Raw genomic sequence first — 25,820 nt, 5'->3', positions numbered from 1 at the left:
TGTATATATACAATGGATCAATTAATCGAGTAAGGAAAACTCCAAAATAGTTTAGAGGCTGGCAAAATATGCTTTTGGGTGGTTGATGGTGTTAAAAGCAAAGATTATGACAGGATCATAAGGTAAAGGTACTCTGGCAGAAACCTTTCTCCGAGCGCTACCTTGTAGGTTGGCCCCAGTCTCTCGGTGAGACCATTCAGACCCTCAGGTACTTTGGTTCATGTCATCAGGAAAGCTCCAACTTAGGCCTTGTTTAGATCTTTTACACCCAAAATCCAAAATTTTTATAAATCGTCTGCATGGTGTACTAAATATAGTCAAAAAATAAATCGCATTACACAAAAGGACCGTAAACCGCGAGACGAATCTAATGAGCCTAATTAGATCGTGATTAGACACTAAATCGCTACAGTAAAGATACAGTGAACATGTGCTACTGATGGATTAATTAGGCTCATTATATTCGTCTCGTAGTTTACAGACGAGGTTTATAATTAGTTTTGTGATTAGTCTACATTTAATGCTTCAAATGTTGAAAGATTCTCTCTCAAAATCCAAAATCCAAAGTGATCTAAACAGACCCTTAGGATCAAATCAATGGAACTTTTATGGAAAGCCGTAGTTCCTGTCAATTGAGCAGCCAAATTGACTCCAAGCGGTGGTTAGGAGACAGGCATGCCTCGTCACTTCTGTTAGAGGTCGAAGATGCAGATTCTTTCTATTAGAAAATCTTGCAGTATTGCTAAGATGCTGTCTGCTTGAAATTTTATAGCCTATACAATCATCTGGACAGCCAGAAACAGAGCATGCAGTATGTGTACACTTGAAGCAAGAACAATGCTGACAAGCTAGCATCCAACAGCACTCCTAAGGATTTATACTAAGGATAAAATATTGAGTAGAGATCAAGAGCAACTATAATAAAGTTAGAAAGATAATTCTGTTGTTACATGATGAAAATAAAAGGTAATTGTCTCGTAGTGAACAAAAAACAACATATAGTAGCAGCACCTCAGGGCTCAGGTTTACATGGTGAACAAAAAAAAAGTCACACCGTAGACCTACCACTAGATGGTCCGGCGGTAAGCCCTTTCCGCCGGACCAACCAGAGGCAGGCGACCCTGCCTTTTAAAATGCGCCCAGATCGGGCCATCTGCTAACCAGGACGGACCGTCCACCTTTTGAACACTAGCTGATGGACTATCCGCGGTCCATAGGCGAACCATTCGTCTTTAAAGATATTCGGACATCCAAACCGTCTTTCATTATTTTAGGTTGTACGAATGGAAATGTTTCTGTAAGTCACTTGCAGATAGTCCACCCCAGCAGAATGGACTGTCCTCTGTACACTTTGGAGCTTCATCCAAAACCAAAAACGGTTTTATTCAAACTGAAACAAGAAACTGGCGGACTATCCGCCTCCCAGTAAGAGACTGTCCGCAGCTCTATTCCACCGTACCAACCACCGGACATTGGCCCTGTTTAGATCACTTTGCATTTTGGATTTTTGGATTTCTGGAAGAGAATCTTCAACATTTGAAGTATTAAATGTAGACTAATTACAGATCTCGTCTGTAAACTACGAGACAAATCCAATGAGTCTAATTAATCCATCACTAGAGCATGTTAACTATAGCATTACTGTAGCAATTTAGTGTCTAATCACGTCCTAATTAGACTCATTAGATTCGTCTCGCGATTTACAGTCCATTTGTGTAATGCGATTTATTTTTTGACTACATTTAGTACACCATGCAAACGATTTATAAAAATTTTGTATTTTGGGTTTTAGGATCTAAAGAGGGCCATTTTCTCGAAAGATAATACAGTTGTACATAAATGCTACGTAACAGGACAAGACACTGGCAGCTACTAGCACTCAAACTAAACAACTGAAAGCCCGGTAACTAAAGCAACCAAACTACAATTTGAATCGTGCAGTTACAGTTTTTAGGGTAACTTACATTTTGTTGACTATTAGAGTGATTCTCAGCTGAGAAACTAAATTAGACAGGTTGTTGGTACGTCTACTTGTCTGTTATATATATTTCCACTTCAGCCGATGGCAAACACCAGAACCTTTTCGATGCAAAACGCTCAGTGTCACAGAAGTACACTTTTGTGATAAGAATTAACAGCGCAGTAAACACATGATGACATGCAGAAATAACCCAATGAAACACATCCCAGATGAAAACAGCAATCTCAGAAGATTAGGCATATACTTACAGTTGGGTGATCACAAGTTCTTTATCACCGCGATGGCAAGTGACTCCCTCCCATGCATCCCACACCCTCGGAGCACATGGGTCACCATTCCAGCCCATCCTTGCAGGAAGTTTGAGCGACTCCTTCAGTGCCTTCATTTCAGCCACTGCCGAGACCAACCCAAGAAGCTTAGGGTGTGATTGGTTGGATGGCTTAGCTCCTAGCCAGGCTTATGTAATGCAACTTTTGCATGTTTGGTTGCCTGGATGTGTTCCTGGCCGGGCTTAGCTAATGCAAAAGAGGGGAGATATCCTGGCTTAGCTAGAACGCAAATATCGGCCGTGCTAGGTAAGCCAGGCTTGTGCTAGCTCATGTTGGCCAAGCGGCGTGATGCGGTCACCTCCTGCTCCCAGTCCCCATACCCATGCCACGCCGGGCACCTAGCGTTGTGCTCGCCACCGAGTGAAGGTGCCGCTGCTGGTGCCCATGCCCGCACGGCGGAGGCCCTGGCCGCGGATGGCATGGAGCAGCTGGCCTTGCTCCTCCGCCAAATCGATGAGACATCAAGTGGGAGAATCGCTGGACTGAGAGAGGATCAGCAGCGAGGGATTTGATGGAGGAGCTCAAGCTAATTGGATTGAAGGAAATTCAGAAGAGGGAGATAGTTGCGTGCTGCAGCTGTTTGCTGCCGTTTGGAGAGGCTGAAAGTGAAGCAAAAGGAAAGAGACAAGAGATGGGATGCAGCACTAGTAGCTGCTCTGTTTGCTAGCTTGCCATGTACACGGAGGATACGATGTAAATTCAGAGGTAAATTAGGGCCCGGTTCCCTCTCTCGTCCTCCCAGGATTAGGGTTAAGAAGCCCCCGCCTCACCGGATCCGGCTCAAGGAGGCCGACCTCCTCCTCTAGATTGCGGTGCGTCGAGCTTCCTCCGTCGCTTGCCCCCTCCCTTGCTTTCTCTCGTTGACGCCCGCCTGCAGCAAACTAGACCATTGCCTCCGGCTCTAGCGCGAATCCAAGCGCTGCAGCGGCTAGCAAGTAGCAAGAGGAATGGAGATTAATAGCTGGTCAATCACTTGTGTGAGGTAGAAGCATGGCAGGTATGCTCTGGCATTGGTTTTGGAGAGAAAGAATCAATTAGCGAGGATAGGAATTTGGTCCAACAACGCTCTGATTTTGACCAAAATGAAGGAGGGGGCAGAAGGGAAGAATAATTTGTTGCTATTGCTTTTGAAAATTACTGCAGATTGATGGTTTGCATAGCGGTTATTTTGTGGAGAAGAATAAAGATTGGTGTGGTCAGAAAGCGTGAGGTAAACTCACAACATGCAAAACGAGGTGAGCCCATACAGTACAGGTGACACAACCAAACACAGTCTTGGCAAGTCAGTCTAAGATTAGCACAACAACCAAACACCATGACCATGCACTAGTGTAGCCATGCTAAGTCTGGCCATGGCTATTTCCTAGCCAGGCTTAAGCTAAGCCAAGTAACCAATCACGCCCTTAGAGCTTAGAGGGCAAGCGGGGTCAATTTGCTGGTATCCTAATATTTCATCAATTCAGCACAAAAAACGTCAAAGGATCATCACCTTGGCTTGACACCGTTCTCATCTTAAGTGGCACCATTGCATAATTCTCCAGCCCGCAGAGAATCGGCCGCCCCACCACAGGCCCGCAGAGAATATAATTTGGTTGTCACTCGTTTTTTCCCCTCCCCGCACTGCTACGTGCATGATTAGATTGGTGCAAAAATCGATCGAAAGCCTGACAAAAATTACTCGAGTGATATATAGTCACTCCCTTATTTATTGGAGTTGTTTTTTTAGAGAAATGATCATGTCACCGGAATTAATTCTCTAATCTCGAAGTAATAAATTTTGAAAGAGAGTGGTTTTGTGCACAAAGATCACAAAAAGATAGTATTCGACTCCAAGCTCTTTTAGTTGATTTGGAGAGAAAACCAGGGCCACACGAGAAGAGACGGGTGGATCGGCTAGAGGGAGCGATGTGATGGTGGGGTTGGATTTAGTTGCTAATATTGATCCAGCTACCAATTGCTCCCTCCTTCCTAATATATAAGGCGTAACCACTTTTTACTCAAATTTCTTAATATAAAGCGCGCTCTCTCTCTAGACATGTAAATTGATACACTAATACTTGTATTGATAGAGAGAATTAAATATGTTTCTTGGTCACTAATACTTGTATTGATAGAGAGAATTAAATATGTTTCTTGGTCTTTGAACCAGAGGTGGTTACACCTGAATGTATACTGGGACGAAGGGAGTAGCATTAGCTGATGCAAATATGTTGATAAAAGGTGGGCTAATTTTTACTAAACTCTCTCACTAAGGCCGTGTTTGGATGCAAAATTCCAAATTCCAAATTTTTTTTCCGGCACCTGCATGGAGACTTAAATCTAGACGAAATAAAAAACTCATTGCGACTGCTGTCTGTAAATGGCGAGACGAATCTAATGAACCTAATTAGGCTGCAATTAGATGCTAAATTGCTACAGTAATGCTACAGCAAACAACCTATAATGACGGATTAATTAGTCTCATTAGATTCGTCTCGTGATTTACAGACGAGTTCTGTAATTATTTTTGTGATTAGTCTATGTTTAGTACTTCAAATGTAGAAAGATGTCTTTTCAAAATTTTTACAACGCGCAACCAAACACGGGCTAATTGTTATCCCATGAGTCAATTAAATATGACTAATTTGGACTAATAGATTTCCAACATTCTATTAGCACTTTATCCAAACAGCACAGGTTAATGTTAGCCAACTTATTTTTAGCCGATTAATGTTTAGCCCTGCCTAGAAATTAGCTTGAGCCCAACCGAACATAACATGAATGATCGTGGCAGCAGAGAAGAGCCGAAAAAGCGCAGCGGATGAAACCAACAAAGGCGCACGTGGCCTGCTTGTCAGTGGCGAAGCCCGCTCGGAAAATGACCTAGGGAGAGTTCTACGAGAAAATTTTTGCACGGCCAGAGCGAGGCGTCAAGGCTTACTGCTCGGCTGCAGGCGGCACACAGGATTCGCTGGCACGGTCGGCGGGTGGCGAGGCGGTGCTGCAGGACAGACGGGCGTGGAGCGCTGTCGCGCAACGGCAGTGACGCGCCGACGTGAGCGCCTGAGAGGGACTGCAGGCAGGGGTGGATGATGAGCTGCCGAAGTCAGCAGTGGCGTCTGGTGGCGAGAAGACGCATCGCTGGGCTCGGGCGTTAAGCTGAAACGCTTAAGAGGCCATAGCCCATTTGACCGGATGGACCGGACGGCCCACAAGGACACAAAGTCCTCTTGTCCAATGCCCCAATGGCCCAATCAGTGTCTCACGACTCTCGGTGATACATGACCATCGTCCTCGCGTTCGGGGGCACCGCCGCACCGTCACGAGCCCCTGCCGGAGTTGAGAATGGGGAATATTATCAGCACCCACGAACCAAAAGAAGCATCTACTACTATGAGCCGCCGCACTAGGAAGCCTAGTTTTCATTTTGGCGGCAGCGAATGGGTTCACTAGATGTGCCTGCGCGCACGTATCAGGTCCAACCATGTAAACACAAGAGAGTCGCTGGTTAAATACTGAATGTGTGCGAGGAGGAATGATATCGAACAACTTGTATAAACTCCTACTCCTTTCTCAAGTAACATGTTCTCCGAAAGCTAATTCTCTATTCTTTCTATGTTCCTCAGGTCCATTCTTTTTCTTCCATGCTATATCTGCTGTTAACAAATTTGCTCTGGCCTCGTCTAGAGGGACCTAGGGCGGCTGCCCTAGCTTGCCCTAGTGGTGGTTCCGCCTGGTCACAGCGGCGATACGATGGCGAAAGTCACGGGGGCACGCCTACGCCAGTATGTAATCCTGTGGAGTCTTTTACTTGTATACCATTATAAAAAATGGTAGTTACCTATATACAGGGGCGGAGCCAAGAAGTCGATTTTTCCATTGTTAGAGGGGCTAACCATACAAATTTATATAAAAATTTAATCAAAATTTAAATTTCTAGTGTAAATTTGGGGACCATGGGGCCAGGCCCCTGTCCGCCCCCTATCTCCGCCCCTGCCTATATATTACTAAAAAGTTGACAAACACTTGTATACCATTGCGCAAATTTTCTTTTACATTTGTGCCATTCTATCCCCCTTCTGTTAATAGATAACGGATCGAAAGATCTGACATGTTGGTCCTCCTTGTCAATTGACCATTTTGCCCTTGTTCATCTAGAGCAGTGTGCCGCTGCCCCTGCGTGGAACCTCCGGCGACCTCCGGCCTGCCTCGCCCCCACCCTCGGCCCCCGCTCGCGCGCCATCCCTACCTGTACCTCCGGCAGCCCCTGCGCGGGGGACCTATGCCCCGGCCGCCGCATCTTGGAGGACGCCTCCAGGTTGCCGCGTGTCGAGGCCCAGAACAGAGCCGGCGGTCCAAACCGGCGTGTGGCGCGGCGCTCTCGCCATCGGAGAGGCCGACTGGCGGAGGGGCAGAGCGGCATCACGACCAGCAAGGCCGGGCGAAGCTGCGGTTCGCCGTGGTGCAACGCAGGGGCGCGCGGGGCGGCGCCCGACGTGCGTGCGGCGGCGCGGCCGCGTTCCGGCCGATTGGCCGGCGAACGCGAGGAAGTAGGGAGAGCATGAGCATAGTGGAGGAGAGAGGAATCGATTTCTATACTTGGATTGAGCGGAGAGAGTACGAGGGTAGGTCGTCGATGGTGAGGTGGAGCTCGTGTGGCGCTGATGGCCGGCGGCCGGGGAATCTCCGATTCCCGGCGTTGTGGGGGTCGGAGCTGAGTTTGGAGGGGTTGGGGAGGGAGCTAGGGAGCTGAGTGACCTTCGGATGCGGTGGATTTGAAATCCATGGAGGGGAGTCGAGCGGATTTGACCGGCGAAGGGACTGTGATGCTGAACTTGTCACATGAAACGAGATCGCAGAAGTTGGTGAGTTGGTGCGTGCTCACTGTTGGGTGCTAGTGGACGTAGCTCAGCACCGTCGTGGCGTGGCGTAGCCCCACGCGATGGAGAAGTGGAACCAGTTGAAGTAGGAGCTTCGCGACGCGGGCGAGCTGAGGTCACCACCGTCGCTCAGCGCGAACTGGTCCGCAGCAGCAGCGGCAACGGGTGGACGCTGGAGCTGGAAAAGGAGATGCTCGGCCTCCTACGCGTACTCCGGGCCAAGGACGGCGCCAGTACCTGACGGTGGGGGCGCTGGTGCTCGTCGCCGCGGCCTTCATCGGCGGGGCAGCGAATGGAAAGAGAATGACAGGTGGGCCCGAGGGTATTTTTGTCTTTTCATAGCTCCAATTACTGGCTGCTGTAGACAGAATGGTACACGCATAAAATGAAGTTCGTGCCATGACATATAGGTGCCAGCTAATTTTTTAGTGATACATAGGTAATCACCATTTTTTAATGGTATAAAGATAAAATTAAGGGATAAGTCTATTTTACAACCTCGAACTAGTCAAGAAGTCTGTTTTTCAACCTCCTACTACGAAATCGGGTAACCTAAGCCCTCGAACTAACAAAACCGTCCGAATCACCCCCTTGAGCACTGTAGCAAGCTGTTTTAAGGGTGGTTTGCTACAGTAACATTTTCGAATTTCTGGAATTTCACACATCTCTCAATTAAATAAGAAAGAAAGCATAGTTAATATTGTCTAAAAATCATGATATTTTTTTGGAAGGTAGATAAAAAGACAAGGAATTTATTTTGGTTAGATGTGATACATTAAACATAATGAAATTTGAATTATAAAATTTTAAAAATGGGTAGAATTCAAAATTTCTTGAATTTTTGGGTTAGCTAAACCTTTGATAAAAATGAAATAAAAATATGATAATTCATAATTTTTTATTTAGTTTAATAAGGTATTTTTTATTGGCCCAAGTTTTTATGAAAGTTTTTGAATTCCTTCGCAATGCTCAAATTTGAATCAAATTTGATTCCTCAAATTTTAATTTATGAATTTTCTATAGAACTTGGGCCAATAAAAAGTAACTAACTAAACTAAATAAAAAATTATGAATTATCATATTTTTAATGAATTTTTATCATAAGTTTAGCTGACCTAAAAATTCAAGGAATTTTGAATTCTACCTATTTTTAAAATTTTATAATTCAAATTCCTTTATGTCTATTGTAGCACATCTAGCCAAAATAGATTCCTTGTCTTTTGATCTACCTCCCCAAAAAAATATCATGATTTTTAGACAATATTAACTATGCTTTCTTTATTATTTAATTGAGATAGGTGTGAAATTCCAGAAATTCGGAAATTTTACTTTAGCAAAACCGCCTTTGGCTGAGTCAGGGTTGTTTTTCAAATGGTTTCGTTAGTTGGAGGTGTAGGATGTCCGGTTTTGTAGTTTAAGGGTCAAAATCGGACTATCGTGATAGTTCAGGGTTGAAAAACAGACTTTTCCCTAAAATTAATTAGAGTGCCAACTAAGCAAAAGTTTGATGTGGCATGGAAATTAAAGAGGTGAGAGAATGAAAATTGAGGAAACCGGGTAGCATGCACGAAACCGGATCGGCGCGTGGACCAATACGCTGGAAACTGGCAAAATCAGCGTTGGACCGACTCGTCGTTTCTTCGTCCCCGATTTTCCTTGACCTCTCGATCCACTGTGTCGCTGCCATGCCCATCCCGTGCTTCTTCCGCGTGAGCTATGGAACCACAAATCTTTGACGTGCGAATCCTCCTGTCGCCAAGGTGTGTTGCCAAGGTCCGCCTCCCTCTATCTATCTCACAGTTTCCTTTTCCCCCAATCTCTTCCTTCTTCAATCTCTCTGCTCGCCAGCTACTGAGCTACAATCGGACAAATCCATCCCCAATTTGCTACCCTGCGCCATGGCCGGTGCTAGTCGTGCTGCCGCCTGCGCTCGCTTGCCAAGCTGCAACCATCCGCCATGCTCGAGCTTCCCGCCGTGAGCCCCGCAGCCACTACCCACCCACAAGCCTCGTCGTTGCGCCGGCCGGCTTGCCGCCAACACAGCACCCGACTTGACTGGGAAGAGGGGCCGCCTCCAGGTTGAGTGTTCAGAGACGATTGTTAACATCGATTGAGCTGCAACTTCTTGCATCCCGAGCATATAGGAGCGCTTGCCCTCCATCGATTACTTGCTCAGTGAATTGAATTTGGAGAAAACAAGAGTTGTTGCTGCAGAGGTAGATTCAGAGCTTTGATTTGACAGAGATGGAATTACAGAAGACGGAGAAGAGAGGGAACCATGAGAGGAAACGACTGAGAGGAGAGAGGGAGAGGACGATAGGTAGGGAGAGAGAAAATAAAATTTATTTTTGATACAAGCGAAGAAACTCTGCATTGGAGACTGTAGTTTCTAACACTAGTGTCTTGCTGATGTGATAATATAGATACTATCTATGGACATCATGGTTGGGACTGCCTGAAGGACTCAATCCTGTGAGCTTGCGGAGTTCCGACGGCAAATATTTCTTCTTAGCGGGCGGACGGCATTTATTGGTACTCTTTTAACATTTCCCAGCAAAACTCGAAAAGCTAATGCAGACATTTAGACAGGCAGCACCAGGGTGCCACGTGGTATGCTGATATGATATCATCTAGAGATCGAGTCGATATCAGCATTTGATCGGTTAACAGTCAAGGATCAAATGGGTGCATGGGTCAATGGTCCCATTGGTCAGCCTCACCCTTAGGTTAACATGTGCCCCCCAGGTCAGCAGGTTAAAATTAGGGTTCACCAAACCGGTGGGAATCGGTCCGGTTTGACCGGTTATCGGTCAAACCGGTCCAGTCCGGTTCTGGTTTGGACCGGTACCAAACCGGGCTAAATTCAAAATTCAAATTTAAATTCAAAAAATGAAAAATTCTCAAAAAAAATTCTAAAAATACTTTTAGGTGCGACGAATCTAATGGTGTCAAATTTTCTCAAAAATTCGTTCATTTAGTATAGTTTGCGGGGATTTGAAGTTAAACAAAAAAACGTGCATACAAAAGTATACAAATACAATGTAAAAATAGTACAAAAGAGGGTTGGAGGGTTCATTTAGGCTAAAACATATTATACAAACATTCATTTAGTATACTTTGCAGGCATTTGAATTTAAACTAAAAAAGAAAAAAAATTGAATTTGGCCGGTTACCAGTCGCACAGAGGATTTTAAATTCAAATTTGACTTCGACCGATTTGGACCGGTTTCCGACCAAACTGATCCGGTAGACCGGTACCGAATTCTACCGATTTGGCCGGACCGGTCGGTAACGTAAACCCTGGTTAAAATAGGCCGGAAGTGTTTGGTCGGCTCGATTGGGCCCAAAATGACTCCGCTTAGCTCGTTGAATTGAACCGGCTCGACCTGCGGTTCATCAGGCCAGCACACAGCTCAGCCCGGTTGCTCTCCTCTCTCCCTTTCTTCACGGGTAGAGTTGGCCCACGCGTCAAACTCTCTTACACACGGGTTCCGTAGGTCAGTCTCTGCACGGAGATAGTTTTTTTTTTTTTGAGCCTGGACAACTAAGGTACAGATGTAGTATCTGAATGCACACTCCAACACACCTACACGCGCACACAACACACACCCTAGAGTGTACACATCGTACTACCATTGTGGGTCGGCGCGTACGTCCACGACCTGCAAAGCAAATTTGGGGGAAAACCCCGGTGCAGCACCAGGTTCGATCCCAACTGGGAATCGAACGCGGGCGGGTGCGCTCCACGACTGGAGGCGCCACCATCGCGCTACGCGCGCGTCTGCTGCACGGAGATACTCATGTGTGCTTGCGTGTATCCTAGGCGCGTGTGTGCTCCAGGGCCGCCACCAAGGTGCTCGGCGACAGTGGCGTTTGCGGGTGCCTAGCCCCGACCCTAACCACAGGTTGTCTGTGCGCGCGCGTGCTCGCAACGACCTGGCGTTCCAGGGTCACGGCAAGGTTAAACGGCAAGGGCTAGCGGCACGGCGGAGCAAGAGCGCTTTGGCCTTGCAGCTTGCCGGAACGTGGTTAGAGTTTAGGGTTTGCGCGTGCGCGGGCTTTTGGCATGTTCAAGGCCGCATCACGCAGTGCTCCAGCGAGGCCAGGCCACGGCGGCGCTGGGCTGCTTCGGGGGGTGACGGCAAAGGCTCCTGCAGGCAAAGATGGTACATGATTCCAAACAACCAGCAGATATCAAACATACAGGCTATTTGTTCCGATAAAGGCATGATTCCAAAGAAATTGCGTGAAACATGAAATTCACTCCGAATATGCTTGCAGAAATTGGGCTTTAAGTGGCAAGCAGCTCAAAAAATGTTTCACTGTAAACATCTTCACAACGAGGCAGTCAGATTATAAGCTACAGCACATTCCACACTAACAACCGGATAAAGATAGCACAAGTGGTCAACAAAGAACAGATGAATGAGATAATAACTTGCACAGTTCGAGGGCCAAAGGTACAAAGGTTATCATTCAATTCACCACAAATGCACAAACTATATAACAGGCCAGAATATCAACCTATGCTTTGTTGATGAAACATGCTAGAGTAACAGATTAACAGTCACCATCAGATACGCAAAAAATCAGTCTTTCAGAAAAGGGGTCTCCATGCTATATGTACGCATACTGGACAATCATTCATAAAAAAACATCAACACGCATAAGAGGGGTTTCATTACTCATACAAACCTATACTCATGAGGTCTACAGTGGTAACTTTTAAGACCAAGTATAATCACAAGTTAACCATAAACATTAGCAATAACAAGTTAACAACCAAACAATCAGACGCCCAGTCGTACTGGTTAAACATAAACATTATCAATAACAAGTTAACAACCAAACAATTAGACGCCCAGGCATACTGAATGTACAATCTAACTACATCAGATATTTAACAAGCAGAACATGTACACAGAAGTATAGGGATTGAACATTCATTGGCTTGTTGCTTTGTATCATCGTATTTCAAATACAGATTAAAATTTTCCAAACACAGAGAACAAGTTAATTTAGATAACAAACTGCTCGGCAACCAGCCGACAAGATATAACAAATGATGCAGTAACAAACAATATGCTATTTTTTCAACAGAGGACACATAATTCGAACTAAATTTGATATAACACTAACAAACAACTAGCCAAGATAGAACAAATGATGCAGTACAATCAAACCACTAGGCAGATATGAACAATGAAACCATATAACGAGTACTTCATATCTCAAATCTCAGACACAGATCAACATTAGGTTCCAAAACTCTCACCAAGGCATTTCAAGGATATTAAAGCAGCAGTTTTCAAGTAACATAAACTCCTAGCACATAATCATTGGTAGCAAAACTAGAGCGAGCGATAGGAAGGGAAAGGCGGCACGACCGCCATCAGATCCCCCCGCCGCGCAGCGCCTAGTCGATCTCCTGGAGGGAGGCACCGGTGGCGGCGGCACCGCCAGCAGCAGCGGCGACGTCGTCGGCGGTGAACTTGCCCTTGGCCTTGTCGGCGGCACGGCCGCGTGCCTTGCGGTCGAGGAGGGCCTTGCGGTCCTTGTCGAGCTTCAGCTTGGTGACGACAACCTTGGAGGGGTGGATGCCCACGTTGACGGTGGAGCCGTTCACCTTCTCGCGGGTGATCCGCTCGACGTGGATGACCCAGCGGCGGCGGTACACCTGCACCACCTTGCCCTCGCGTCCCTTGAAGGTGCCGCGCACAACCTGCACCTCGTCGTCCTTGCGGATCGGGATGGAGCGCACATTGTACTTGTGGCGGAGCTCCGCCGACAGCGCCGCGGACATGAGCACGCGGCGGACGGAGGACGGGGCCGTGAAGTGCGCCTTGCGGCACTTCCGGCGGGAGCTCGTGACGCGGGGGTTGAGCTTCATGGCGGCGGCGGCGGGGAACGCTCCTTCTTCCTTACCTGGGATGCCGCTGCGGCGGCGGCTAGGGTTTTGGTGGGCGGGGAGCGGATGGAGGCGGCGGGAGGCTGTGATGGGAGAGATTATATAGGTGATGCGGTGCTAGGGTTTTGTGTGGCGGCGTCCGATTTCCAGTGGACGGGTCAGATCACTTTGACGAAATGGGTTGTTGGGCTGGGCTACTGGGCCAAGGCTTTTTTTGTATTATTGGGCTGGTTTGTGGCCTCTATATATCGTTTTGTTGTCCAGTGTGTTCTGTGGGCTATTTAGGCTGCACAAAAACGAATTCGCCTTGCCGTTCTCTGTGGACTGTCTTGCTTATTTTCATTTCCATCAAAGGCAGAGCAACGTTGGTGCCTTTCAAAAAAAAAAAGTGCAACGTTGGCGAATGGTGATGGAAGGAGTCTGTGAAGACAACAGTTTGGATTTCAAAGATCAGCTCAGTTGGAAACCAAAAATTGCCAAGATCACGCTGCGAAGAGACAACACTGCGTCCTTGTAGCCTGCACTCAGGCGTTCACAGGCCAAGCTATCTACCTGCGAGCTAATTAATGGTCCTATTGGTCAGGTTTTCTTTATACAAAAACGAATACTCCATTCACTATTAGTACCCATATACAACGCTACAACAACCTGTCCCAGTCCTGGGGACTCCTGGTACGCCTTTTACATGATTCGTTCAGTGCACATGCCTAAGCTAAACTATCAGGAGGCTCCTCCAGCAAAGAGTTAGCATCCACAAAAAGAATTGCTGAGCTACAACGACGGCCTCATATTACACAAAAAGAGTTAGCAAAGAGTCAGTAAGGCGTGGTGCCTAGTCTTAATAAGTTACCTTGAGTCGTGTTCCATCTCACGGAACTGCAGTGATAGGCGGCAGATGGTGACAGCCCTATCCGTCTTTCGTAGTCCATCACGTTCGGGTACTTTCATAGCAGTAATGGCCAACTGTTATTGGACTCCCTTCTCGTCCCTGTCTGAGTCCTTCTCTGAGGCCGCCGAAGCAACTAGGGTATAAGTCAAGTATTCTTGATAGGAGCAAGACGACGTTAGGCCACATCTACCTATCTTATCTGGACCTCTTCACTCCCATTTATATCCCCTGGATAAACAAGAGTCACTACTAGTACACTTCTCATTCCTCGTGGATTGGATACCATGGAATGTTTCAAGGTGGAAGCTACATCGGTATCTGTACGCTTGCCAATTTATTCTATTAGGCTAAGGACTGCCAAGAGTGGCGCCAATGTTTGGTCGACCGACCGGGGTGGTCGGCCGACTTGGTTTTGGCTCTAAACTGGCTCATCTTCAACTGGGCAACTGCTATGTAGGCCCTAAGGTCGGTTTTGCCTGAGTCAAACACTGTCCTAAGTCGGTTGCTTGTGTTTGTGGGCCCCTTGATCCATGTGAGGCTGAATGACGGCACACTCTGATTGGTTGGCACCTTTTGCCTTGGATAGAGGAGTGTGTTTCCTTGCTCTTGATGTGTGTTTTCTACGCTATTACACCTGCATACAAATATTTACCAACACTTATAAAAATGGTTAGTAATAAACCCCTACCACTAAGTTGATGTTTATCTTTTTAGCATTTATGAAGGATTTGATGGCCTAAAATAGGTATTTAGGAATCGTCAACAATACCCTCACACTTAGCCTTTGCTCATCCTCGAGTGAAGGAGAAAGGACTAAGGTATACCATGACATCCAAAGGTATGAAGCAAGCATAATAGATATTTCAGGGTAACTATGTTTTGGGACTTTGTACAGTCAGAGATCCTCCCAGAAGAGACAGCTGGCACCATCTTGAAAGTTGACCATGGACATACCGTTGAAAGAATCGAGCAATTTGAGAATATATCTCCACCAAAATGAGCCTTTTTTCTGGACAGATGGTAATGTACCATTGCTATAGTACATCTCCCAAACAAGATGAACCTAGGGAATATCCATTCGATTGAAAATTTTGTGGAGATTCTTAAGGATAAGGGCATCATTTTGTGTCCTTAGATTAACACCCAAATCACCTTCATCTTTTGGCAAACAAACCATCTCCCAAGCTGCTTTAGGAGGTTTTCTTGCATTGATGTCAGACCCTCTCCAAAGACACTGTTTTCTGTAATAAGCATCTATTTGCTTAATTACTGTCTTATGTAAACTGATGTGCTCATCAAATACATAGGAAGAGCTATGAAGATGGCATTGGTGACCTCCAATTTGCCAGTATGTGAGAGCACTGCAGATGTACAGGTCAGCCTTCTTTCACATCTGTTCATCAAAGGAAGAAAATCAACTTTGGTTTGGTTAGTCCCAATGGAATACCCAAATAGGTAAATGGTAGAGTGCCAATGGAGCAGCCAAATGACAGTGCCAGAGATGAAGCCCTGTCATCTGTCAAATTTATAGGGACTAACATGGACTGAGTAATTAACTTTTAAACCAGTAGAGACAGAAAAAGGTCTGCGAGACTGCTTTAAGATGATTGAGTTGTAAATCATTACCCTCCATAAAGATAATTGTGTCATCTGTATATTGGACTAGGAAGTCTTGAGAAAATTGTAGAGGGATGGGAAGGTGACTATGACCCAAATCCTTTTCATGGTTGAGCACACTCTGAAAGAGATCTGCTGTAAGAATGAACAGAAGTGGCGAGAGGTGATCTCCTTGGCGTACCCCTCCTCTACAATGAATTGTTATCCCAGTGACTCCATTTAAAAGAATTGATGATTTGCCTGTGGAGAAGATGAGTTTCATCCACTATAACCATTTGGGACCAAAATCTTTGTGTATCATAATATCAATCATAGCTTGATGCTCTACTTTGTAAAAAGCTTTTTTAAAATCTAGCTTAAGAATGATAAGTTCCTTTTGAGATTTGTGACAAATATGCAGAAATTCCAAGGCCCAAACAAGACAATCGTGAATTGTTCTTGATTGGATAAAACCGTACTGGTTCTTGTGAATTAGAGACTGAATGATTGACTAGAGTCTATTTGCCAGGAGCTTAATGATAATTTTCATGGAGGTGTTTAGCAGGGAGATTGGTCTAAAATCTAAGGCAGAGGATGCACCATCACTTTTGGGGATCAAAACAATAAAGGATCCATTTATGCTTTGAAGGCTTAAATTTCCAATGTGAAATGCATGACAAAGATTGTAGAAATCTTGCTTGAGAACTGGCCAGCATCTTTCAACAAAGCCTGTGTTGAAACCATCTGGGCCTGGGGATTTTATCAGATGGCAAATTATGAATGATTTTTATCAATTTTCTCATTTGTGAAAGGGTCTTCTAAACAATTCAATTCATAGGAAGCCAGGAGAAGTTCATTTAGATCAAATTCCATAGACTAAAATTCAGATTTGCCAAGCCTATCCTTGTAAGCATCCCAGAGAATGTTGGCCTTCAGATGGTGTGCAAATTGGGGGGGGGTGCCATTCTGGTAAACTAGAGAAGTAATCAAATTTCTTCTGTGTTTGATGGTGGTATTGGCATGAAAGAACTTGGTGTCAGCATCACCATCAGTCACCCATTTCACAATGCCACGTTGTTTCTAGTAAATTCTTTGCTGTTTCAACAGAAAAAGCAATTTGTCTTCCAATGATTTTCTGAAGTTCTGTTCTACAACTGTCAGATCTCTGAATTCTTCCAAAAGGTTGAGGAAAGCTAAGACAATCTTAACATTGACAATATTGGCTTTGAGACTTGACAGATGTGCTTGCCATATTTAATTGACTCCCTTCAGTTTTTAAATTTTGTTGTGATCACCTTTTCCATGTCACACTGATATGTGGGAAGTGATCATGCATGAAGAACCACATCCATAAAAGTGATCATGCTCCATCAGATAATTTTCAAATCTAAAAATGCCTCCTTTTGGGATATTTGTTCCAGCTATCATAAGGCATGGAACATGATTAGAAGTTTTCATAGTGAGTGTGGAAACTGAAGTTTCAGGAAAGGTGGAATTCCAATCATTGGAAGTGAAGAACTAATCTAGCCTTTTGAGAAGAAGAGGATCCTGCTTGTTAGTCCAAGTGAACTTTCTTCTTTGGAGGGGTAATTCAACAACCCCACTAATAGCTTCATTAAAAAGAAGCATTTCGGAGTTGTCATCACCTGGTCTATTTCTATTTTCTGGGGATCTCATGAGGTTGAAGTCACCAACGAGAAGCCAAGGGAAATCATCAGGCATTTGAATGGATTTTAAACATATGGTGAATTGTTGCTTTTCAGATGGTGTATAGGGACCATAAACATTGGTCAGGAGCCAATTAGTGCCCTATGATTTGAAGTGAACTCCACATAAATGCCAAACTCATTGCTGAAAGCCAGGCTACCTTGAAACAAGTGTGATTTCCATATGGTGATCACCCCTTCCGATGCACCATTTGATGACAAGAATTCAAAAGCATCAAAGTGAGGTAGGCAAATTTTTTTGATAAACTATCGATCAAAGGTTTCTTTCTTGGTTTCTTGTAAGCAAATAATATCACAATTTGACTCAGCTATTTTATCACGAATAGCATCCTATTTTTTATCTGAATTCAAACGTCTCATATACCAACAAAGGATTTTCCATGATCTAAAGTTATTGACACTACTTGCCATAGGAACAGATACGGATTAGAATAAAATGGCCAGCGTGCACTAGATGATGACCCAAACAGAATAAAATAAATGTTGTGACACCCAGCACAAAATAAAATGTCAACAACCATATGACCACGTGATGCAGGAAGAGACAGAGTGATGATGTCTTCTCCAACAGAGGAGATAAATATCGATTCCTCACAAAATCCTTCCAACTGAAGGAGCACAATAGCACCAAGCAGCTTCAAATCCTTGCTGATTTCTCACGAAATCCCATCTGATAGAGCACGATAGCACCCAACCAAAACTCGATTTGGGATCTCACCTCGCCAACTCCAACCAGCTCTACCGCTGTATGCTCCTCCGGCTGCACCCTTCCAATGCTCACGGACACACCACCTCACGTGCAGCACCACCTGCTCTCACCACGGCGAGCTTGGCGCAACGGCCGGCATCACCGTCGCCCAGCCTCGCTCTGACACCATGAAGTGTTTGGGAATCTCTGGAACCTTCACTACTCCTTACTAGATTACATATGTAGGAGTATATAGAGAGGAAACTGATACATGAAAAAAAACAAATTTTGAAATGTAACTAAGAATTAGCATCTAATAGGCATTTCTTTGTCCTTGCCAATGGCCTTGTTCAGAGTAATCTTGAAGGTGTCGCTGGCTTCTTGTCCACACTCCGTCGGACTGGCGTCCCCCCGGATCTGTACTAAAAACAGTTTCAAGTACAACGTAAATAGAGTCCACTAGAAGAATACACGAAGTCATAGGTTTTGTCTGAACATCCCCGGGAGGAAGAAAGTGGAAAGTAGATTGAGTTAAAAACATCTTCGGGCTACTTTGACCGATACAAATAACAAATGTGATAGCCAGTCCAATTTGAAAAAAAAACAAAATTACTACATGTACTATGAAAAGATAATAATAATAAGCAGGCAAAAATAAACAAAAGGGCATCGATATAGAGGGAGGGATGGGCCGGACGTGATGGGGGAGCCAGGGAAGAGGCAGTGCAGGGGAGGGAGCAACAACACCAGCGGAGCTCTCAACCTTTTGTGTGCCTGATGAAGAACCTCTCACAACTGCCTCCCCTATTTCGCAGGCAAGCGAACAAGCATGTTTTCGCAGTGGAAGAAACGTTTTTTTTTTGTTGATGGCCCCATCCCATGCTCTGCCTCATCCCTGTCTCCAATCCAGACCACCTTCACCCTCTGTCCCTCTCCCCTTTGCACATAACCTGCACACCAAACCAAACGCCCAAACCTGGCAACCTGCTGCAATCGACGCTAATGAGAACCCTAATCGGAGATCTATATATATATAAACAGCGGAACGCTGGCTTCCCGTCTCGGTGCAGTACAGTACTGCTTGCTAGTCTTGCAATTCCAATGAAGCAACGAGTGGCGCCCGTCAGTACAACAACGCGCCTGGAGCTTTGGAGTGGAGTACACAGCACAGCAGGCGCGGGCGGACCTGGCGTCCTGGCCTCGTCAGTACAACGCGTACTGCACACACACACAGGAGCAGCAGCTCACCAAACCATCGTCTCGACTTGTCCTGCTCGTACATCCAGCATTCCAGCGGCAGCAGGCCATGTAGTACATCCTCTCACTTGTCAAATTTCTGACAGGAAACCGATGGGTTGTTCTTTACGTGTAAAAATTTTACGTTGGAATCTTAGTTGAAATCTTACTAATTTGAAGTACTAAATGAAGTCTATTTATAAAACTTTTTATATAGATGGATTGTAAATCGCGAGACGAATCTAATAATACTAATTAATCTATGATTAATCCATAATTAGTGGATAGTTAATGTAGTATCACTATTGCAAATCATAGATTAAGTAGGTTCATTAGATTCATCTCGCGATTTACAGTCTATCCATGCAAAAAGTTTTGTAAATAGACTTCATTTAGTACTCCATGCATGTGTCCCAACATTCGATGTGATGTTTTTTTGTGTTTACGGAGTTTACGGGTAAAGATCTAAACGCATGGCCGTGTTTAGTTGCGCGTTGTAAAGTTTTTGAAAATGCATCTTTCTACATTTAAAATACTAAACATAAACTAATCACAAAAATAATTACAAAACTCGTATGTAAATTACGAGACGAATCTAATGAGCCTAATTAATCCGTCATTAGAGATTATTTAATGCAGCATTACTGTAACAATTTAGCATCTAATTACAGCCTAATTAGGTTCATTAGATTCGTCTCGCCATTTACAGACAGCAGTCGCAATGCGTTTTTTATTTCGTCTAGATTTAAGTCTAGGTGCCGGAATTTTTTTTTGGAATTTTGATTTTTGTAACTAAACACGGCCATGGCCTATTTCTGTCATTTTCGTCAACTTGGTTCCAAAACGAGGCACCGTTTTCACCGGAGATATATAGAGGTGGCGAAAAAAAATACATCTTTCTTTTTTTCTTGCTAGTTGCTACATGTTCCAATCTGGTAGATAGCCACGTGTTCCGATCTGGTTGATATACGCAGCCACTGAATTAGTTAGCTTAACCTAATTAATCACCAATCCATGGAGAAAATGCTGGCTGACCAGATAAATGCAACTACTTGCTACAGAATTCGGTTTACAAAAACAGAAATCCTATGCTACAGAGTTCATTAGTCAGCACATGTTCAAATCAAACAGTCTGCGTAACCTTCGTACAAGAAAATTTCAGCAGATCCTTCCTGTGAATAGGGGCAACCTGAGAAAGCCCATTTCGCCTCTGGTCGAGCAAACCTGACAGGCTGCAGCTGCTCCACGCGTCCATTGCATTTCTTCCTATGAGCTTGTGGTATCCAAACCTGATTTCTAGAAAAACGCTGTCAATCTTGGTCGTCACCACTTTCGTCATCGTCATCATCATAAGCCACCAGAGAGCCCAGCGTGACCTTGGTGGCATCCAATGGTAGCTTTTGGTCAGCGTCATCACCACTCGAAGACCGCTGCTCCTTGGGTGCAGGCTTAGCTTCCGCATCAACCTTTGCTTTCTTGGCTTGCGGCTTCACAGAAATTATTACATTTTTCAGGAGAGGCTGGTTCCTCTTCGTAGGTGGCTTAGGCCTGCTCTCCTAAAGAGTAGTAGTCACATGCATAGCTCAGGCTCAGCAAGACAGATTTGTGAAACACGTATCATGATGCTCCATTTATATCAACATGATGAGGAATGTAACTAAAAAACTTGCACAGAGAGAAGAGGAGCACAATGTGTTACATGTATATTTTGTTCATCCCATCTTAAAACTATGACAAGATCGCAAGTAACACAATTCTACTTTTGCATTTGTATATTCCAACATACCTCTGGTCTAGAGACTGTAGGAGTCTCCAGTTCATGAACAATATTGGATCGGGCAGCCACAGCCTCCTGAAAAGAAAAACACTTATAAGTCAGTAATGTGAACTTTGCCTGGTATATGAGAACAGATGTGAATAGTCTCGTAGTATACAAACAATTACTGAAATTTACTACTATCTTGCATCCCAAATACAAGTCCATTTACGATTGCCCTAATCAAGCTTTTGGCTTTGACCATCAATTTCTAAAAGAGGACATTACTAGATTCATCACAGTACATTTCATGATATATAACTCTTTCTACATAGAATAATATGTTTCTTAGATATTGTTAGTCAAAGTGTCGTATTGGAGACTGTAATGGACATATTTGAAATCAGAGGAAGTAGCTTAAGATAAAACTAAGAAGTAGCACTATGGAGCATCTAGAAGCTCCACAATGTGCTGTTCTATTCTACTAGTCTACTACATTTAGATGTTACTCACATGGAAACTGCGGAGTTGTTCCGCTTCTTCATTGGCCACTTGCTGTTCATATTCCCTCCTTGACTGCACCGAAGTAACATGAAACAAGGAACTGAGATGTTGCAAATAAAGCTAATATACTTATGACCCAATATGTTTACATCTGAAATTTTTATGTATTCACATAGTAAATGCGTACTAACTATGAAGGTCATAAACAGGCTAACCAAAAATTAGGTTTCAGATTGTTTTCTTACACCCAATAATTTTGATGCAATATACACCATGGGCAGATTATTTTCACGATTCATGGATAACAAACACTGATCCTCATCAAGAGGAAAATAAAAGCACGTATATGTTTTTGTCCCCCCTTAGCATACTCACCTGGAATTCCTTTTCAGAACATGAATAATACAGTTCATGTTTCTCATAATGTTAACCAAAGTAGTAAATAATATGGAAATTGCAATTTCGCACTACTTCAGCCCATTGGCTCGAATTTGCAATTATCAAAGAACGAATTGCCACTGAAATTGACTCATTTACCTTCCATCCGCCACTACTCAGTCCATCAGTTTTGAATTGTTACTTCAAGACCTCAAAAGTAATTCATAAAATCAAAATGGAAAAAAATATAGGAACATGGGAGGACAATCTTGCCCGCCTACTGAACATTCAGTCTAGCCTCACCAAACCACTCCCCTCTCAAGTCTCAAGAGCCCTAGTTTGCCCAAATCCTCTTATCCTCTCACCCTGATCCAGTGCGATTGGGAAGCCTCTCCTAATATAGAATATCCACAAGGTTACTACTATCAATTGGCAATTGCCCTATTAGGAACCTGGGATGACACAAGACATAATCACAATAGTATTCCCAGCAGCTCAAGTAGTCACTGCCTTTTCATTAACTATAGCACTGTAGTCTAGTTTTAGTCACATTAGAAACTATCATTATTATACTATGTTAAACTTTGTTCCTGCAAGTTCGGAAGGCTTCTGATTTGAAGGTTTTTAGTATTTACCCCTCATAAATGAAAGGGGAATGAAGAGTGACAGAGCAATACAAAGATCAGGATAACAATACTCTATTAAATCCTTTAATATCTTATAAATGAACAAATGGTGTTTCTCTACACAGCAGCCGTCCACACCCCAATGTTGTGCTCCTAGTAGGTGGCAATAAGGGCTGGGGGGAAGTTCCCTTAAGCAGGTGTACACATAAAAATACATCAGGAAGCATGGAAAAATACAATCCTACTGTTTTTAAATATTTCAGCTATACAATCCTACTGTTGTTAAATATTTCAGCTTAGTGATATGTAGACAAGGTAGAAACATGCAGTTTTGTTTTGGAGCTTCAACTGAATTTCTAAGCAATCTATGTTACATTAAATGCTTACCGATGCCAATTTTTCAAGAAACTCTGTCTCATCCTCATCCAAAGCTTTTGGAGGTCCTAGGTAGAATAGATAGCGATAATATCAAAATAAGAGACAAATTTCAATCAACCTTCAAAATTTTAGTGTTCATGTTCCCTACACTTCACTCGTTTTACCCAGGCAGGAACAGAATAGCAATGGACAGGTGAATAGCAGGTTAGAAAAGTTAAGCAGAGCTGCAAACTTTCTTCCAATTAATCCCCACTAGAACAAGGACAGAATCCTCTATTACTAAAGTCAAGAAAAACAGTTGAGCTGCAATGTTTAGTCATACTACTACTACTCACATGCTTCAGTGACCAGTAAGCATTTGGCTCCTACAGGTGATGCTTTAGCTGCCACAAAGCATGGCAGAATCACACGTAATTGTCCAATTTCTTGGTGGCTGCATTCTCATGAAGATTATAACTAACAAACTCCACCTAAATCCAAATGACAAACTGTGTCCACATTGCGCAAACACAGACAGACCATAGATGGTATCAGGGCATATGAATAGCAGACATACTGTGTTTGAAGCGCTCGTTGAACTCCGCATCCTTCTTCTCCTTGTTCTCCTGAAGAATCTGCAAAGGGGAGGGAGACACGAGAAGACACATTAGCTGCAAAAGCGGGTCCAAACTCCAAAGGGTTAAGAGGGGCGAGCTCACCTGGAAGAGGGGTTTGTCCCGCTGCGCGGTGCCGTCCTCCACCCGCTCCCCTCGCGTCCGCTTCACCTCATCGAGCTGCGATTTTCGACAACCACCAAATCTCAGCGCTTCCCCCACAAATTTCAGCGAGATTTCTTCCTAGGTTTTGTGAATTGCTATTCTACTTGCTAGGGCTGGCGGTAGGCGAGTGGGGAGCGAGAGGGGCGAGGAGGCTGAAGGGAGTGGTCGGTGCCTTGCCTGTTCCTCGGAGATGAAGTTGACGAGGCCGATGGTCGCCGGCGGCGCCGCTGCTTTCGAGCTCGGTGTCGTCTCCTGCCCGGCCATTGCTCCGCCGCTGTTTTTTTTTCACTCGCGTCTCCGGGTCGGCTGCTTGTTAGGCTATCTCCGACCATTCCCCGTCCAACTCCCCCAAACGTACTGTTTATTATATTTTATTATCTCCTTCCAAAAAATTCCTTCCCCTATAATTTCTTCTCTCCAACCATTCCCCCATATCTATTCCCCCTATATATTATCACTCATTAACTAACTATTTTTTATTATTTTTGAATTTAAAAAAATCATACAGTATTTGTATTATCATAATACATATTATTATCATGTTAGGGGCTCAAACCGGATTAATATCGCGACGAAATAGTGTGATTAGAATATAGGGGGAGTTGAAACTCAATCTATATATGGAGGAAGTTGAAACTCCCCCATATATAGAGGGAGCTATAGGGGGAACCGTTGGAAACGATTTCCCCATAGCTCCCCCGATATGGGGTGGGGGAGGGCTCCGTTGGAGCAAGCCTTATCCCCGAGCCTGGCCCTAAACGGCACACAATGGCGCTCTCTACGTATCTCACCCCTCTGTTCCAAAGTATAAGTCATTTTAAAACTCTTGAAGATTCAAAGTTTTTTTTTAAATTTGACCAAATTTATATAACAAGATAATAACATTTATAATACTAATTAAATATCATTAGATTCTTTATTAGCTATATTTTCGCAGTATACCTATTTGATGTCAAAAAATTTTATATTTTTCTCTATAATTTTGATCAAACTTTGAGATGGTTTGACTCTCCAAAATTCTTGGAATGACTTATAATTTGAAACGGATGGAGTACGACTTTACGGCGTTGCAAGGATGCAAATATGAATATGGATATCCGAAATATCTAATATCCATATATGTTTAATATGAATATTCATTTCTGTATTCAAATTTAATATGTTTAAATGTGGTAGTCCTAATTTAATTTTCATTGATTTTATCTGTCTGATTCAATATCTGTATTCAACAATATTCGACACTATTCATATCCGTTTCCGCTAAAACTATTTCAGAAATCATATTCATTTCCTGTAACCAATGTCATTATTTTTTTATAATAAAGGTATAAGAAGATTAAGTTTACTTCTAAATATTCTTAATTTATCTATTTATTATTAAAATTATATTTATAATTATTTATTTTATATTAATAAAAATTGTTTATATTTTTATTGAAATATATTTTAAATTCTAGTTTATTATTTATTTACGAAAATATTTGTGAATAAGCTATTTTGACAATCTATCTTTGTTATGTCATTATACTTTATTAGTTTGTACATGTATAAAAATTTTGTATTCTAAAACAATTCATAAAGAAAATAGCTAAATATTATCTTATGTATCGAGTAAATATCCGAATCAGAAAGGTTCTGTTCTGCATTCATATTCAAGAATATCCGAACTTGTATCTGTATTCGAGTTAAAATATGGTAAAAAGTGCTATCTGAATCCGATTCCACACGAATCTGATTTGCTTCCATCATTAGGATGGACATGATGGTGATAATACTATCACCCTCTATTAAAATAGAAGACATCCATCACCCTTTCTGTCTTTTTTTTTTGTTTTTCCCGAGTAATTACCCTTTGCTTCTCTTATCAAACCAAAATCATCCTTTGTTTCCAACCCAAGCTATCACACTTTGATTGGCACTAGTTCTCTGTAAGAATTTGCAGAAGCTAGCTATTGCACTTCAGTAAAGACAAATAACTAATTTCTTATCAAACTAACCAAGGTTGTTTAAGCGTCACCAATTTAGGGTGCCACCTATGACGGTGAACAACAATTACATAATGAAAAACTAGATACAAAATAAGATGTAAAAGTTAAAAATTGTGACGAAATAGTTTCCTAGTCTTTAGGTCTTCGCTATTTCACCTTTTCAGTATTTCTCACTTTAATATCTAGGTTTTTCAAAAATTTATATCCTTAAGAATTTTC

General features: G+C 43.4%; 2 protein-coding genes across 2 annotated transcripts; both read right to left on the bottom strand.

The window, feature by feature from the left end:
* Positions 1-12,280: 12,280 nt before the first annotated feature.
* LOC120674224 (60S ribosomal protein L26-1-like) lies at positions 12,281-13,165 on the bottom strand. The gene has a single exon (XM_039955367.1). It carries the CDS (start codon positions 13,057-13,059, stop codon positions 12,586-12,588), a length of 474 nt encoding a protein of 157 aa, XP_039811301.1. The 5' UTR covers positions 13,060-13,165; the 3' UTR covers positions 12,281-12,585.
* A 7,026-nt stretch (positions 13,166-20,191) lies between these two features.
* Positions 20,192-23,947, bottom strand: LOC120674037. The gene is made up of 7 exons (XM_039955099.1): positions 23,791-23,947; positions 23,554-23,628; positions 23,412-23,469; positions 22,865-22,920; positions 21,483-21,545; positions 21,000-21,065; positions 20,192-20,769 (listed from the first exon to the last, which is right to left on the bottom strand). Exons 1-7 carry the CDS (start codon positions 23,875-23,877, stop codon positions 20,524-20,526), a joined length of 651 nt encoding a protein of 216 aa, XP_039811033.1. The 5' UTR covers positions 23,878-23,947; the 3' UTR covers positions 20,192-20,523.
* Between the last annotated feature and the right edge of the window lie 1,873 nt (positions 23,948-25,820).

Source organism: Panicum virgatum, chromosome 5N (genome assembly GCF_016808335.1).
Source record: "Panicum virgatum strain AP13 chromosome 5N, P.virgatum_v5, whole genome shotgun sequence".
In the NCBI taxonomy this organism is placed as follows: Eukaryota; Viridiplantae; Streptophyta; class Magnoliopsida; order Poales; family Poaceae; genus Panicum; species Panicum virgatum.
The sequence above is the reverse complement of the archived record's forward strand: the minus strand, read 5'-3'. Positions and strand labels throughout refer to the sequence as shown.